Raw genomic sequence first — 17,325 nt, 5'->3', positions numbered from 1 at the left:
GCACTGAATAGTTCACATCCATTGCAGTAGTAGAAATCATTTATTTTCATTGCACGTCCTAAATTATTGAATCAATTTAGAAATAGCAAGTTTCAAAGCCCCACACAGCTCCTCCCACTTCATATGTAGGCATAACTCTGATTTTTTTTTTATGACATCTAGTGAGTTTTTGCAGATGGCTTAGAATTAGAATCATCAGTGAAACATTAAGGTACAATTATAAGCTATAAAAGAAGAAAATGGAATGTTAAAGTTTCCAGTAGCAGATAATATACAGTAGTTAACTAACTAAAATCGCACAATTTTTGACAGTTAAAATGTAAGAACTTAAATGAGTTATATGAAAGCTTTAAAATATGGAATGGAAATATAGTATGGAAAATAAAAAAAACTGTTAGAAAAACTACAAAGCAGAAGACAGTTTAACTACTTCAGGATAGCTTTCTGTAGCTTACGTGTATCATAATCAGAAAACCCTTTTTCTTTTGCAACCATCTACTAGTCTTTGTAGTAGACGTACCAGGAGAACAGCCTGTAAATACAATTTTACATGAGGTACCTCTGATATAAGAGAGATAGAACTCAATTTTTGGGAAGGAATTTAATGGAGAAACACAAGTGCTCGAGGAGACATTTTTGCAGTTGATGCTGAACTGTTGACAAACATCTTTTGGTCATTAAATTACTACAGTGCTGCTGGTGAGGATGGCCCTCAGGTGATGGGAGTGGGATATATGTTTCTTCTGGACTTAGCTTAGAAATGGGTGATACGATGACTCAGTGGTTAAGAGGCTGGACTTGTTGGCTGGAAAGCCAGCAGTCCAGGTTCGAGACCCAAGTGCCACGCAATGGGGTGAGTTCCAGTCCTTGTCCCAGCTTCCTCCAACCTAGCAATTCAAAAGCATGTAAATCCGAGTAGATAAATAGGTACCACTTGCGTGGGAAGGTAACAGTGCTTTGTGCTGGCTACATGACTGTGGAAATGTATTCGGATAGCACTGGCACAATGGCCGTGAAATGGAGATGAGCACTGCTCCCTAAAGTCGGCAATGACTAGGGGAGTAAAATCCGCAGGGACTCCTTTTTTACCTTTAAGTGGAAATAACAGGAACATTGGAGGAAAGAGACCAAAAAGAGAAGTTCTTTTTCTTTTTAGGGAAACTAAAAACTAAAGCTGACTTATCTGGGGTCAGAAACCTAGTTAGTACTTCTATAGGAGATAATTAGAAAATGACAGGGCTGTAAGATATTTTAGGAAGTTGAAAAATATCTTGGGATAGGAGAATGGCAAACTACTTATGTACTACTTCCAAGAAAGCTGCATGGATGTGTCCCCGTAGTCACGCAAAATCACACTCATTTTGAGGGAAAGCATCTATTGAGGGAAAGCTGATGCATTGAATAAATATCTTGGAATTCAAAAAAGCATTTTTTATTAAACCCAGAGCAATGATAAACAGGATTCAGTGCCCGGAGAAGCTAATTGGAAACGGAACTCAGAATTTTAAAAAGAAATACTAAAAACACAGTTGCAAATAATTTTATTGAGAAAAATATGACTAACAATAGAAACTAATGTGAAAGCCTAAAATCCATCCAAGTGTTGAGATGTTTCACGTTACAAATTGAATAACTGAATGAATGAATGAATGAATGAATAAATAAGTCTTTTAGTGAAAGCAAAGAGACAGATATAGGAGATATGTGTTGTACTTTGGATTAAGAGGCAAAAAGATGCTTTGACGCATGTGCGGGCTTCAGTTTGTCTGAACCTCAGTCTCTTATCCTTAAGAATCATTAGAGAATAGATGATGTACTAGATAACTGAAGAAAGCAAAATGCCCATATTTTCAAAAGGGAGTAAAAAGATCTAGGGCAAGGGTGTCAAACTCACCACGCCACGTGATGTGTTGCGACGTATCGTGACTTTTTTCGCATTGCTGAAGCTGGGGTGGGCGTGGCCTCCGCATGATGCAACCGGCCTATGGGCCGGCAGTTTGACACCACTGATCTAGGGAATTACAAATCAAGAAGTCTGGCATTGATAGCTGGGAAGATTCCAGAGTTATCAATCTTGAATACCATGCAGTATTTAGCAGAAGTTAGCATGGTTTTATCAAAACTTGGTCTTGCCAGACAATAATATCACATCATTATTTCTTTTGGGCAACTTCTTTAGTAGGTTATGACAATACCATGGATTTAATATACCTTAATATCAATGAAGCTTTTTTTACAAAATACCTCATGGTGATTTTGTTAGCAAATAAGTTAAATGTGAGTCAGATGGCATGACAATAGAATAGATACATAGCTAAAAATAACAAAATGAGGTTTAACAGATATACTTAAGAAAAAGAAACAGAAATCAAATGCACAGATACAGGATGGGGAACATGCCGTACATGTTGCTACCTTCGAAGAGCATCTGGAAGCTTCAGCTGGTACAAAATTCAGTGGTGGAGGCAGTTACATGCGCACCTAGATCAGTTCACATTACACCTCTGCTCTGTGAGTGACATTAAAGTTTAGGGAAAGGTAGTGAAAAATGATCAAGGAACTAGAAATGGAATCCTATGAAAAAAAATTAAACCCACCGGGCATGAGTCTTGAGTACATTTCTAGTTTCTTGAAAGGATATCATAGAAAAGATCAAGACTGTTCTCTATTATCTCAAAATAGCCGATGAAAGAATAATAGTTTGAAATATGAGAACGAAGATTCCAACTGAATGGAGGAAAATAATGGTAAAGGCCAATTACCCAGAAAGGTGGTTAGGCTCCCAGCAGTAACTATGTTCCCACTAAAAAGCTTCTGTTAGAGTTGGTCCCTCCCCCAGTTCTATGGTTCTGTGATTGTACCATTTTAAGAATGTCTTTCAAGAAGAACACCATAACAATCAGTACTGGAAGTCAATCTTGAATCTGAATCTCACAGAATAACCTGCAACTTTTAAATGCTTTTTTAACTGCAATGATTGTCCTGTACTAAAATACAATAACTTATATGAAATGCAAAACACTGTTCATGAATCATTCATATTACTCCTGAGTATTGAAGACAGCTACTTTTGGGGGGCATTCAAATAATATATCTGTTAATGATTCTTGCAGTATTCTTTGCTTTCCATGTCACACCTGGAAAACATACAAAGTAGTCCTTGCCAGACCAAATTTGTTAAGTCTTTGCAAATCCATTTTTTTTGCCAGCATAATTCAACAGAAGCCAGCATATTTTCTATGAGCCTTATGTCCTGGTCTATAATAGATTTCATGTGGGAACTATTATCATGGAGGCCAAGATTCAGAAATGAAAAAAGCTAAGTTGGGGTGGTGAGTCTGTGTTTATAGTCTTTTCTTCCCTGGAAGCAATTTTGTGTGGTTTATTCCTTGATCCTACATTTATCAGACTTTGACCAGAGAGAAGACATAGAATAAGGTAAAAATGAAGGGAGACCTGACAGAACAGAATAATAAAATGGAAACTATATGATGACAAATTACATGAATTTAACAAGAGAAAAAAAAATTGTTTCTTGGCCATTCTTAAAATAACTTTGCTATTAATACCTGAAGAAATATATTTTCCAGAAGCTGAGTTTCTTTGGGTTGAAAAATCTTTTCCTTGGAGACTAAGGAATCCTCTTATGAGGTTTATTCCATATGCTTCCTGTTAGACAAAGGTAAACATAGTGAAACACATAGGTGTCATTTTAAAAAAGGCAAAGGGGCAACTTTATCTTCATATTATTCAGGAGCACCAGTGATTCTGAATATTTTGAGGAAGAGAATACGTTATCACAACAAAAGATGATACAGACAACTTAGTAATGTGGTTATAATTCACTTTTTAAAATAATCAGGTATCAAATAGTCTTGAATTTGACTAGAAAAGAGAATTATAGGAATTAAAACTTTTTAAATGATTTTAAGAATTCAGGCTCTTGGTACCAATTGACATAACCTTATATGACCCTTCAAAATGCCTCTTACATCTCTTGGATAATAAACCAAGTTCCTATACTTGTTATTAGTGGTATCCTTTTATGGGTAGCATGGCTGCCTTCTAAGTAATAAATTACTAGTTATCAATTTGTTATTAGCTGTTCCTTAAAATCTAGTACAGGTTGTCCTTGATTTACAACCACTCATTTAGTGACCCTTCAAAGATACAATGGCAATGAAAAAAGTGATTTATGACTAGTTTTCCACACTTACAACCATTGCACCATCCCTTTGGTCATATCAAAATTCAAGTGCTTGGCAATTGGAGTGTATTTTTGACAGTTGCATTGCTTGGGGTCATCTGATCATCATTTGTAACCTTCCCAGCCGAGTCCCAACAAGCAAAGTCAAGAGGGAGGGGAGTCAGATTCGCTCTGAGGAAAGAAAGTCCTTGTGGTCCAACAGGCAAGGCTAAAAATCTGAGTTGGTAAACTGTCAGTCAAGGGATAGATTCAAGGGAGAAACAAAGGACAAGGGGAGATGAAATCCAAGGTCCAAACACAGCCAAGCAGGTTCATAGGCAGGAGCTGAATTTTAGATAAGTCCTCGGCGCTTTGTAATGTAAGTGAGCACAATAAGTAAGCCATGCTGAGATTTCATTTGGTGCACAGCTGTACGGCAGTCGTACGTGTGGTCCTTGACTTAAAACCGGTTGCTTAGTGACAGTCCAAAGTTATAACAGACCTATCTTGGGACTTGTTACAACCCAAAATCCAAGTTCCAACAAACCCCTCCCCCCCAGTGCCATGACCAAACCTCGATTACTCAGCAACATTGGCCACATTCACTCTTGTCACAGGGTCACATGACAGTATTTTAAGACAGTTTTGCTGAAAACCGGCACTTCTGATTTTTGGCTAAACTGTGCCCATGACAAATCATTGGTTTGCTTAACAACTGTCACATGTCCAGCTTATTTTACAACCATCACAACTTAAGACTGTGATGGGCAGGCTCCATTACACTCGTTATTCGAGGACTACCTGTATATGATCATGCCAAGCCTCAGGGGAAAAAATACCCCAGTCATGCATTAGTATTTGTACATCGTGGCAAACTGGTAGATCATCACAACACTTAAATACCAAGGGTCAAGAAAATATTGTATAAGGGGACTTTGTTTTACAGGGCTTACAGGTTGTTTTCCTTAGAAAAGTAAAGTACAATTCCCCCCTCCTTCAGTTGGAGTAAAAACAGAAGACAGTATACACAGTATAATTAATCAAAACACATTAACACTTTCTAGTTGCTCAAGGGATTTTTTTTTACTAAACTGAACCATTATTTTTCAAGACCTGTTGATTCTAGTCTGGATTGTCTCTTCTTCCTTCCACCCTGGCTCCCTTTTTTCCTCCTCCTCCTCCTCCTCCTCCTCCTCCTCCTTGTCATTTATACAATTATGAATGCCAGTTTTAGAAATAATGGCATCACATCTAATTTGATTCTCAAAGTATTCACAGTTTTGGCTGAGGTTTGTCAAGTCCTCATTTTTCCTCCCCACTTTCTGCAAAGTGATACAGAATAATGCTCACATAGAAGAGGGTTAGTATACTATAAAATACATTTCAGATCTTCACGCAAGTTAGAATAACTTCTGAATGTACTGTGCTCATATAAACCCACTGTATTTTTTATGGTCTAACAGAAAGGTGTATTGAATTTTATTTTCCTATATGCAAATGGCTTCACTAACAATGTATTCTTCTGTTCGTGACCATTCTCAGCTTTGGCAAGGATAATTAAAGCATTTTCTGGTTGAAAGTGTATATCAAACCAGCGTGTTCTGTTGCACAGAAGCATAAAAAAAGACACTGTCAATAGTCCTGAAATCTGTGACATTAAATCCTTGTTAGGTCTTAGAGATGGAAATGATCCATTCATGCTAAAACAACAATAAAGGAAGGAACAATAAGCACAAAGTTTAAAACAAACTTACAAAGACTGTTTGCACCCTCAGCCTTTGAACGCTGCCTGGCGTTACAAAGATGCTTTCTGATCGGCTATTGCTCCGTTGTGTCAGAACTAATAGGTGCCCCCATATTGAGGCACAAAACTGCTTTCATCTTCTGCGACTCCTAGAGGGTGTTGTGCTCTCAAATAACCGCAATGTACAATTGAGCAATAACTATCCAGACACTGGGCATTTCCTGGGGATTCATGACCGAGAGAAAGAGTTCACTGCGAGTCGTTTATCACAAGACAGAACTGGCTGCTCCCCCAGGAAATGCACCGTACTAAGATGGTTACTGGAGTGCTGTTATTACTTTTGCATTTGTTTACATTTTTTAAAAAAAAATACTTTGGGGGAAAAAAAGGATAATTTTGGTTTCTGTGTAACATGAGAACATCGACAATAGCCGATTCTCAGTTTTGCTGCTATGTTTCATTATTCCGGAAAACGTGTTTTCGCAGAAAGAGCCAGTAAAACATTTGAATTTGAAGTCAAGTGTGTTAAAATAAATGTTATTATAGAAATTTTCCAATATAGATAAAAGCTTCCCTAAAGCTAGCCAGAGTGTATATGATTATATGCTTTAAATTAAGCGTGAATTTTTATATTACGTTCCAAAGATATCTTAATAGCGTGGTGCTGAGATACTGCATTTCTGATTGGCTTCAACTCAGAATGTTGTGTTTAACTTTATGAGATGGCAATGTATCTACACATATAATGTTGCTGTATTAAAAATGACACATTTTTTTTCATGTTGTAACGTCCAATATATTCACTTTCTCCCAGCACATAATGTTTTATTTGAGGCAATAATTACTGTACTGGTGCTATTGAAAAGAGGAATTATAAAAAAGTTTCTTTTTGTATACATTTGCCATAAAAACCAAATAAGGGACACCCATGCTATAAAGCCCTAAACACAAAAATGTGCTTTTAAGAGTGCTGCTAAAATGGTCGAATATGGCACAGTTTTCTACTGATTTTTGCTAGCCCTTCACTTTGTAAGTCTATTAGACTATAACTCGTATAATTTCCAGTCAGTAGATCACTCCCTAGAGTTGTTGGGAATTTTCTGAGGTATACTTCAACACATTCAGAAGGCATGGAAAAAGTTTGTACTGGGTAGACCAATACTATGAATTAAATAACATTGCTTGAAGAGCAATTACACTGGATGAACAGCAATTAAAAGAAGATTTGATCTACTCATTATCTACTTAAAATGCTAAGAAAATTGTATGGTATTGTTCAAAAATAAAATAGCATGTAATTCGATATGTCTTGGTAATAAAAGAAGACCTGGCTTTTTGCTCTCATTTTTGGGTCGTAATACTTACAACCCGATTATGTCTTTTGACCCTTTAGTGTGTCTCTTGTTATTGTTGCTGGTTTATGATAGCATGCTTTATAATTATTTATTCGATTTGGTTTTACCAGTTTCCTGCTTTTATAGATTACATTTTGCTACAAGCTCCTTAGGATAGTGAGTATGGTATAAATAAATATGTATATATAAATAAATGTGCTGCCTAAATCACCAGTGGATGAGGGCTGTAGTTCAATAATACCTGGAGGGCTACTAATTATCATCCTTCCTCCAAATCATCAGTTTCAAGATGTGCAGATCCTGCCTTGTTACCAGTTTGTTCTTTTTCCACCATTAAATGTTACCAACCCAGATTAATCTTCCCTTTACAATTCAGGATAAGATTAGCTGTTCTTTTTCTGTGAAGCTTTTTTCTTTACCATTATGAGTAGTCCTTGACTTATGATCAATCATTAAACAACCTTTCAAACACTTATAAAAAAATTACTTACAACCTGTCCTCAAAGTTATGATTGCCTCTTTTGTAGAGGGCACATGATCCCATTTTGGGCACTTGGCAACCGGCTCACCTTTTCAACTGGTTGCAGGATCCCATGATCAGAGGACCACGATTTGTGATGTTTTCTGTCGGTTCCCAGAAAAAAAGATCCATTTAGAAGAAGGGATTCACTTAACAAGCATCTGATTCAGTTTATGACTGCAAGTGACTCACTTTATGACCTTAATACAAATGGTCGTAAAATTGAATTTATCATGTGGTGCCTTATGACTGCAATGATTTACAACCAATGACATATGCCAAGGTCTACCTGTAATATTCTTTGTATAAAATAAAAATGTCTGGGAGAGACTCCACAACTCTAAATTCAACTTTATGTTATAGCTCAAAATCATCAGTATAAGATAATAAATACCCAACACATTTTATCTTTACAGTATGCAGAATTTAAGTTATATGTTTTCTTTCCTATGGAAATCAGATAAATGGGTATACTTTTCAGAATATATCCCGTGTCTTGGAGGATACTGTATACTATGTTTTTGACAACCTGATTATTAGTATCTCAGCTAATCTGAGATTCTTATTAAATAAATATGAGATGGTTTTTAAAACTGTAATGCTGGAGTTGCAAAAATCATAATCTATCTTTATCCTGATCTTTCTTTCTTTCTTTCTTTCTTTCTTTCTTTCTTTCTTTCTTTCTTTCTTTTCTTTTCTTTTCTTTTCTTTTCTTTTCTTTTCTTTTTCCATTGATTTACTGTATTGCCACAAAATTCCAAGGGCATTTGGAAAAGATCAGTAGCTTTGAAGGCTAGGGAAATTTTGACTTTGTCTGTCATGAACAAGGGGAGCCCAACCACCAGCAGAGATGCCTGGCTGACTGGCTGCAAATCACGATTGGTGAATGAACCCCACTGAGCTGGAAATAATACCGTGACTCAAAGTATGATAATCAATGCTATTATGCTATCTTGGTGAATATCTGTCTTGATTTAGGTTTTGATTTTTTTTTAAAAAAAGCATTAATCTTTTTTTATGGTGTTTCAACTTAGAGGACACTGGAGGCCAGCAGCCAGATGTCACGCTTAAAGTTGCTCTGTGATAAGACCATAACTACGGTGCCTGTTTTTAACTATAAACATGTAAAACTGAGGAACTTTGTAGAGCAGCATTTATGCCATTGTTTAACTAGGATGATTTTATTACAGTTAGTAGACTGGGAAACTGTTCTGGAGGAAGTTTCTTCAACTTGATGCTTACTCATCCAGAGCGGGAGTGCTCTAGATGAGTAACCTTTTTAGGGATCAATTTAAAGCTTTGAGACTATATGCTGGAGAAAACTTAAATTTGTTTACAATTAAAAATTCTTTGAAAATTAAACTGCGTTAAGAATTAACTTAATACATTTTACAATATTATAAATTTAATTATAATAAGTACATGCAGTGTGTGTTTAATAATGTACTATGTTATCACATTAAATGATGCAGTTCAACAGGACAATTTAGATAGCTGGCTAGATAAGGTCCTAACCTGCTGATTGTGCATCTGTGCCCTAGAGAACACAGTCCCTCTGAAAGCCATCATTGAGTGTGGTGTTTTGTGGATACATTTATTATTTTGAAAAAGATCAGTCTTTTTAGATAGGGATTATTTGATTAGATGTTGCAATCTAAATGAATATTCCAATTTAATACCAGAATTTCTCAACAAACAATCAAACTCACTTTCTTATCCTCAGTTTTAAGGCAATTATTCCGTTTTCAACATCCATGTAAGAGTGGTATATCTTTTTAATGATGATCAAACATGGATTTTTCAGTCCTACTTTCTGGAGAGACCTATTATTACAGTGGCTTTTTTTAACAATACATTGTTTAACAGTCTAAGACATGGGGCCTGAGAAGAAGAGAAATGAGAGCTTCAGGAATATTGGCATTTCTCTGTTGGATTGTAACATGACTTATGAACTAGATATCTGAAAATGTTGCAGAATAACTGTGAGTAACCCAAGGTTGGCTCCTGTGTATATACTCTACACCAGTGATGGTGAACCTTTTAGAGACCAAGTACCCAAACTGCAACCCAAAACCCACTTATGCATCGTCGGGTGCCGGGTGTGTGTGGCCCATTGGGTGGGCATGGCTATGGTGGTAACGGCAGACTGGGTGGGACTAAAAAGTTCTATCAATTCCAACTTTGCAAGATCTTTCTTTCCCGTGATAAGTTGAAATTGACTGATTGATTGAACCTTTTTGTTTTTGCACACGGCAGCGGAGGCCTAAAGCGAAAAGGTTTTATAAAACCCAGCTGAAGGCCTAGGACTGGGGCGACGGCACGTGTGCCCACAGAGAGGGCTCTGAATGCCACCTCTGGCACCCGTGCCATAGGTTCGCCACCACTGCTCTACACGTATGCACACTCACACACTCACAAGCACACTCTTTTACAGACATTTTTTGTGATTTTTAGTTTGTGTGCTTTCCAATAGCATCAAAAAAGTGTAACTATTTTGCAAAATTAATGTTGGTAATTCCTCCATATAGGAATTCATATTAAGTAGGAATTTCTGGGGACCATGACAAAATTATTCCCAGGTGAGTCAATATGGAATTGAAAGCCTAATGCTGCTAACAAAGGTAAAATATTTACTTACTTGTGACTAATGCTAAGATCTACTCTTGTAGACTTGATCAGTGTCAATATATTGCCATCATCTCATTGGACATGTTTTGGACCTTGATGTAAATTAAAATAGAGTTTACGATCTTAAATGACATGTTTCTAAGATAATAGTCATTTATAAGAATGTATCTAGTTTAATAATTTCTTAATGGTTTTTTTTTGCAACATAAAGGCAGTTGGTATCATTTTAAACTAAAACACACAGAGAAGGCACAGATTCACTATTCTTTCCATTTATTTTTGTTGTGGTACGATACATTGATTAATATTTTTTCCAATTAGCTTGTAAATAAATATTTACAATTTTTCCCAATTTCAGGATTTTTTTTAAAATTTTCTCTTTTGCCTATATACATTCTCCACATGAATTGTTTTATCTGGTTATTGAGATCAATGTTTTCTAAAGTGGAGGTGGAGAAGTGTCATTTTCACTCAACATATAATCAGATTAAGTTTCAGTAGCTGTCAACATGAGTTACACTGGAATTGTCTTCATGGATCCATCTGTTCGTTAAAAGGACTTAACTCAATAGGAGTTCTTAAGAGCTTTATCGTTACTGATTATGAAATGGTACCCCTAAAGTCTTTCTACAGCCGCCAAAGTGGCTGTTTAATTCTGATGCCCAGCGTTTTGATTTTTTTTTTCTAATATAAAATATTGCTATAGTGATTTCATTAACTCATTTATCTTTTCAAAATGAGTATCCCAGGGACAATGTTAACTCATTTATCTGTCCATATAGATATTTGATTCTCCCATTTGGCAGAGGCAATTGCAGCTTTTTTTTTTTACAATTTTGTATATATTATGAAACTGTTTTTGGCATCTACTTCCTTGATTTTGAATATAAACCAGATGTGTAACCCTAATTTAGACACTACTTTGTCTTCTTCCCCTTAGTATCATCTTGCTCTTTTAATTTTGGGAAGGATATTTTTTTTTCCTAGCCAATTTTACTTGTCTGTCAATATTTCTGCTGCCATTACAGCGTAGACTTGAATGATTCATGATAATTGCAGGCAACTGGCAGAAACCTGCAGATATGATAACAATGTCTGAAAAGTTGAAATTCCTGAAGGGAACTTTTATGCATTTCTGTGCATGGACTGACCCCAGGGAAATCCATTGAAGTCTTCATTACAATGGTTTATTCCCTGCAGAGATTGGGGGGGGGGGGGGAGAGGGCCTTCCAGCCTTGGAGAATGCCTTATGGGGAAAAGTAAAGGAGAAAGCAGCTTCAATGGCCAAAAATGTAAATTATTGGTTACTTGAACTATTTCTTCCAGTTATGTTCATACTTAGTATTTATCCAGGTGGCCTAAAGGATGAAGGATATATTAGACAACTTATGAAACACATGTTTCTTGAAAATTTCAGAAACTTTTAGTATGGAATAATATTTTGGGAAAAAAGTAGTGTTAATATTTACTCTATTTACAGTTTTATTATTATTAGATTTTTATCCTGCTTTTTTTACATATATAACTCAAGGCAGTGAGCATACTTAATACTCCTGCCTCTTCCTTTCTTCACAACACAACCCTGTGAAGTAAGTTGGACTGAGAGAGAGTAACAAGCCCTTAGCCACTCACCTAGCTTTCATGCCTATGAGAGGCCTAAGCCTCATAATATCCTGCTTTTTAGGCCAGCATTTAACAACTAAATAGAACTGACTCTCAGCTGATGCTGCTATGATGCATTTGTAATAAAAAAGTGTAAGTCTCACCATTTTAATTCTAGTAACAAAATAACAAGAAATTATACATTAACAATCACATTCTTATGGGGAGGCAATGGGGAAACATCAATATTGAAGTGGGGCTGCTGCTATATTGCTGATTTTTTTTTGTTTAAAAAAAACACTGTTTAGCTTGATCAAAGTGTACACATTGAAGAAAGAAATGAAGTAAAACTGCTTAGCAGCTTAGCCTATAACATTACGTCTCTTAGTAAAACCATAAAACTGAAATGAACATTTTTACAATACATTACCTTTTGGAATCAGCTATTAATGTCCTTGTTTCCTCTATATGTTACCTTGCCATCTATGTTGAATTGCACCTTTATCCACTCTGATGTTCTTCAGATTTGTAAGAACTACAACTTCTAGACTTCCTGGTTAGTAAGGATGTTGACAATACAGTTGGGAATAGCTCAAGCTGAAATCTTTTCTCCGTGGATGCCTTTCTCTAATCAAAATTTTAAAATGTCATATCCTTTGAAATCATATCTAAGGAAGTACTTAGATATAGTAAAGAGTATGTGTTGTCCTTGGCTGAATTTCATACTAAAAGGAGACACCTGTTATAGATCATGAAATACAGTACTTTTAAAACTTGCCCCATGTTTCTAAGATAATGTCTTTTATTCATACACAGCATTCCTTGAAAAAAAAATCTATTGTTCCCAAGATTGCACATTAATTCTTTGCTTCATGGCTTCTTCAGTCCTGACCATGTAATAAAATTCTATTGGGCAGTAGATGGATATATATTTTTTGTGTTTATTGACTTGAGCTGAGATTTCTGTGTTTAAAAATCAGTTGACTTAATAAATGGTATTAATACCACCTTGACATCTAGTAATGCATTGCCTAGTCTAAATGTGCATTACACCTCTCTAAATTATTGCTTTTCTTGAATTTCATTCATATAGCACTCTGGGGGCTCATCTAGAAAACAAACTGCTTCAGCATTGACTTATTAAGCTATAATTTTGAAGCAAGTAGGCGCATGCATGGACACAAGTTACAGTTTTGTTACACTGGAAAACCACTGTCATTATAAAATGGTAGCATATTTCTTTTAAAACAAAATCTTTTAAATCAAAATATGGAGTTTTGAAAATGTATGGATTTAAAGGCTGCAAATTCCATAGGGAATTCTGACATGGTAAAATGTTGAAGCAGAAGCAACTTTTATTGTAGTAGCTTGTCCTGGGTCAATAATGGTCAGGTAATTAGTAATGAGTACAATTAGACTGCCTAAAAGTAATAAATTTTGCCATGAGTGAATATACAGCTCCGTTGATTTATGCACAAATGGGGAGAACACATTAGCATACCTCTGTTATTTGTAAGTTTGTTGATTAGAGGTATATTTATTCAAATCTTTTGAGTTCTTCTAAAGCTGCTTCTTTAGAACCTTACCTCCAATGACAGATGGTGCTCACTTTGTTCAGAGGTTTTTGCCAAAATCTCTCAGTTTTGATAATATGTGCGATGAAAACAATTTCAGACATGATTCACCTTTTTACTGTTAATATTATTGTTTTTTAAGAAAATGTTAATAAACTGTAGTTCTGACTAGAACTTTTTCAGATATCCTTCTCTTAATGGTAAATTGGTATTTTCAACTATAAAAAACTATTTCATCAAAATTGATTTTATATTGTATGTGAGCCAGATTTTGCTGTTTTGTTGATGGATCTTTTCTTATCCTATTTACACAAAGGGATTTTGTATCGCTCTAACAATGATCTGGCAAGGGCTAATTTCTAGCTATGAATAAATATGACAAATTTATGATAATTATTTGATAATTCTTCTTTAGAATAGGCTGCCTAAGTGTATAGCGCTACATTGCTTATCCCTTCTAGTTATTGGGATTTAGGCAACAGTATATTGTCTTGCAGGGCAATAACTGTATTAGATATCCATTCAGAGAATGATGTGAACATGCCTGAGAAAAATGGATTTTGATTGTGCATATGGTATGCTAGCCAAAATGTACCCAAACAGACTGGTATTGCATTTACCATTAGCAGGGAATATTCCATATGGCATAGGAGTGGCTAAAAGTGGTCACCTTGTCTACACCTTTCTAACTTTGGCCTCAAGTTGATCACAGATATGAGAAGCAAAGAATGTAAAAGGACTAAATAAAACAGAACACAATTAACAAGAAAAAAGAGAGGAAGGAAGGAAGGAAGGAAGGAAGGAAGGAAGGAAGGAAGGAAGGAAGGAAGGACAAAAAATTAAAGAGAAAGAAGTAACAGAGATTAATAAAGGTGGTCAGATTTGAAAGAAACTAAAAGCATAACAACTTCAGAAAGTGGAAAAAATGAGCCCTGTTTAAAAAAGTATTATAAGATAGATTAATCTAATAGCATGAATGGAAACTGGACATAAGGAAATTTTATGCCTGGAATATATAAAATAATTATTTTACTGTGTGTCACAATATGGAGTTAATGGAAAGTATAAATGATTATCAAAAGAAGCAAAACTCTGTATAAACAATATGCTCTGGCCACTTTACTCACTTTGTTACATGGGAGGGAGAGTTATACTGTATGTCAGGAGAAACAAAAAGGAAGTTCAACTCAATAGGAGATAGATATTTAATGTGGAAAACAAGAAGTACAGTCAAGAATGGGCCATGAATGAATATGGATATAAAAATGACTAATCAGCAAGGGGAAAAAATGTTGGGTTGGTCTATAGAATTATTGAGGATCAAATTGTGAAACAAAAATGAAAAAAGGATGAATGGGCAATTTGTGGTAGTTGATGAGATCCTGAAAAAGAGAGAGATGAGAATGTTAACAAAGCAAAGGCAATGTATGGGTTGGAAGGAAAGTATGGTTTACAAGATAAAAAAAAGTATGAAAAGTATCGAGTGAGTGCAGTGGTGGGATTCAAATATGTATCAACTGGTTCTCTGTGTGGATGCCACTTCCGGAAGTCCATTCTAGGCCTGGGCAACAAAAAATTAGCTACCGATTCTGCCGACGTGGTGCAAACCGGCTGAATCCCACCACTGAGTGAGTGCTTTGATGTAAACTAGTTCTGGCTGTGTTCATTTTTCTTATTTGGTGCCTTTAATTTCTTTTGCTTACTGTTTTTACTTGTGTTTTGTGTAATGTTGCTTAAATCAAAAGGGAATTGTGTGATGGTGTATATGCATGTCATTTATGCTTTTCAATCCCAAGACATTGGATATAGCCAATCTGTTGAAGCTAAAAAGACCTGGATTTCATTAATACCTTTATTATATCTATGGTAAATATCAGCAGTATAAAATGTACTTAATTTTGGTTAAATTTTAGTCGCTTAATAATAATTGAGTTTCTATCTGAAACATGGCACATCTGGTTTACAATGAGAGCCTACAAGATGTAATTTGTAAGTGCTATTTCTAATCCATATATCATACTGTATATCTTTAAACACATTTTAAACACACACATAGACACACACACACAGAGACTGTGTCATGATAAAGGCTGCTTTTGTTTCTTTATTCCAGGTTGTTTGCATTCGCTCTACATGGGATGCACTCTCACCGAAACTGAGCTGTGATACCCGGCCGCTTATTTTAAAAACACTCAATGAGCTGTTCTCTCTTGTCCCTTCATTAATGGTGAATTCGAGTGAATATGAGGTATGTGTTTCATACTGGCCTATTTTTTTTTAATCCACAATTTTAAATAAGCCAGTCAAGTTAATACTTCCTTGAAGATTGTTTATGTGAAGGCAACCGAACTGCAGAGCTGAGGCAGCGTTCTAATGACATTATTGGAAAGTGTAGAGCCAGATTTTCTTTGCTGTTTTTCTTTCAACTTTTTATAGAGTAGCAGATAATGATCAACCTTGGTGTCCTTCAAAAAAGCTAAGCAGGATTGGACCTCATTAGTATTTGGATAGCACAGCGTTTTGAATTCTCGTGCCCTAGGCAAGGTTAAGAAATATTCCAGCAGAAGGCAGTGGCAAACTAATTGTTTTGTTGCCAGTACTCAAAGGAGACTTTATCTTTACTTTTACGTTAGATGCATTACATACATTGGAGAGTTGAGAATGGGGTCAGACCAATCGCAGAAACTACTCCGGGCCAGAGCTAATGTTTACAGGTATCCTCGATTTACGACCACAATTGAGCCCAAAATTTCTGTTGCTAAGTGAGTTTTGCCCCAAATTTTTTAACACATTTTTTTTCCACAGTGAACCACTGCAGTTGCTAAGTTAGTAACATGGTTGTTAAGAGAATCTGACTTCCCCATTGACTTTGCTTGTCAGAAGGTCGCAAAAGGGGATCACATGACCTTGGGACGCTGCAACTGTCGTAAATATAAGCCAGTTGCCAAGTGTCTAAATTTTGATCACATGACCATGGGGATGCTGCAATGGTCATAAGTATGAAAAATAGTCATAGGACACTTTTTCAGTGCTGTTGTAACTTTGGTCACTAAACAAACTGTTGTAAGTCAAGGAGTACCTTGATAAAATCAAGATCATGTGAAGTATTAATACCACTTTACAATGCCTTGGTAAGGCCACACTTGGAATACTGTATCCAGTTTTGGTCACCACGATGTAAAAAAGATGTTGAGACTCTAGAAAGAGTACAGAGAAGAGCAACAAAGATGATTAGGGGACTGGAGGCTAAAACGGTTGCTGGAATTGGGTATGTCTAGTTTAACGAAGAGAAGGACGAGGGGGGACATGATAGCAGTGTTCCAATATCTCAGAGGCTGCCACAAAGAAGAGGGAGTCAAGCTATTTTCCAAAGCGCCTGAAGGCAGGACAAGAAGCAACGGGTGGAAACTAACCAAAGAGAGAAGCAACCTAGAACTAAGGAGAAACTTCCTGACAGTTAGAACAATTAACCAGTGGAACGACCTGCCTCCAGAAGTGGTGAATGCGCCAATACTGGAAGTTTTTAAGAAGAAACTGGACAGCCATTTGTCCAAAATGGTATAGGGTTTCCTGCCTGAGCAGAGGGTTGGACTAGATGACCTCCAAGGTCCCTTCCAACTTTATTATTATTATTATTATTATTATTATTATTATTATTATTATTATTATTATTATTATTATTATTATTATTATTATTATTATTATTGTATCTGCTA

At 35.9% G+C, this 17,325-nt stretch overlaps 1 protein-coding gene across 1 annotated transcript in view; it reads left to right on the top strand.

Annotated features, from left to right (window-relative positions):
* The window catches only part of FOCAD (focadhesin), a 125,388-nt gene that overhangs the window by 42,055 nt on the left and 66,008 nt on the right, over nucleotides 1–17,325 (top strand). The window contains exon 8 of the mRNA XM_015823006.1: nucleotides 15,723–15,857. Coding sequence (XP_015678492.1) covers nucleotides 15,723–15,857 — 135 coding nt within the window. The remainder of the gene's footprint in view (nucleotides 1–15,722; nucleotides 15,858–17,325) is intronic.

The sequence above is a fragment of the Protobothrops mucrosquamatus genome, unplaced genomic scaffold (genome assembly GCF_001527695.2).
Source record: "Protobothrops mucrosquamatus isolate PMUCROS unplaced genomic scaffold, P.Mucros_1.0 scaffold1739, whole genome shotgun sequence".
Taxonomy (NCBI): Eukaryota; Metazoa; Chordata; class Lepidosauria; order Squamata; family Viperidae; genus Protobothrops; species Protobothrops mucrosquamatus.
Note: the sequence above shows the minus strand (reverse complement) of the source record. Positions and strands in the feature narration are given on the sequence as shown.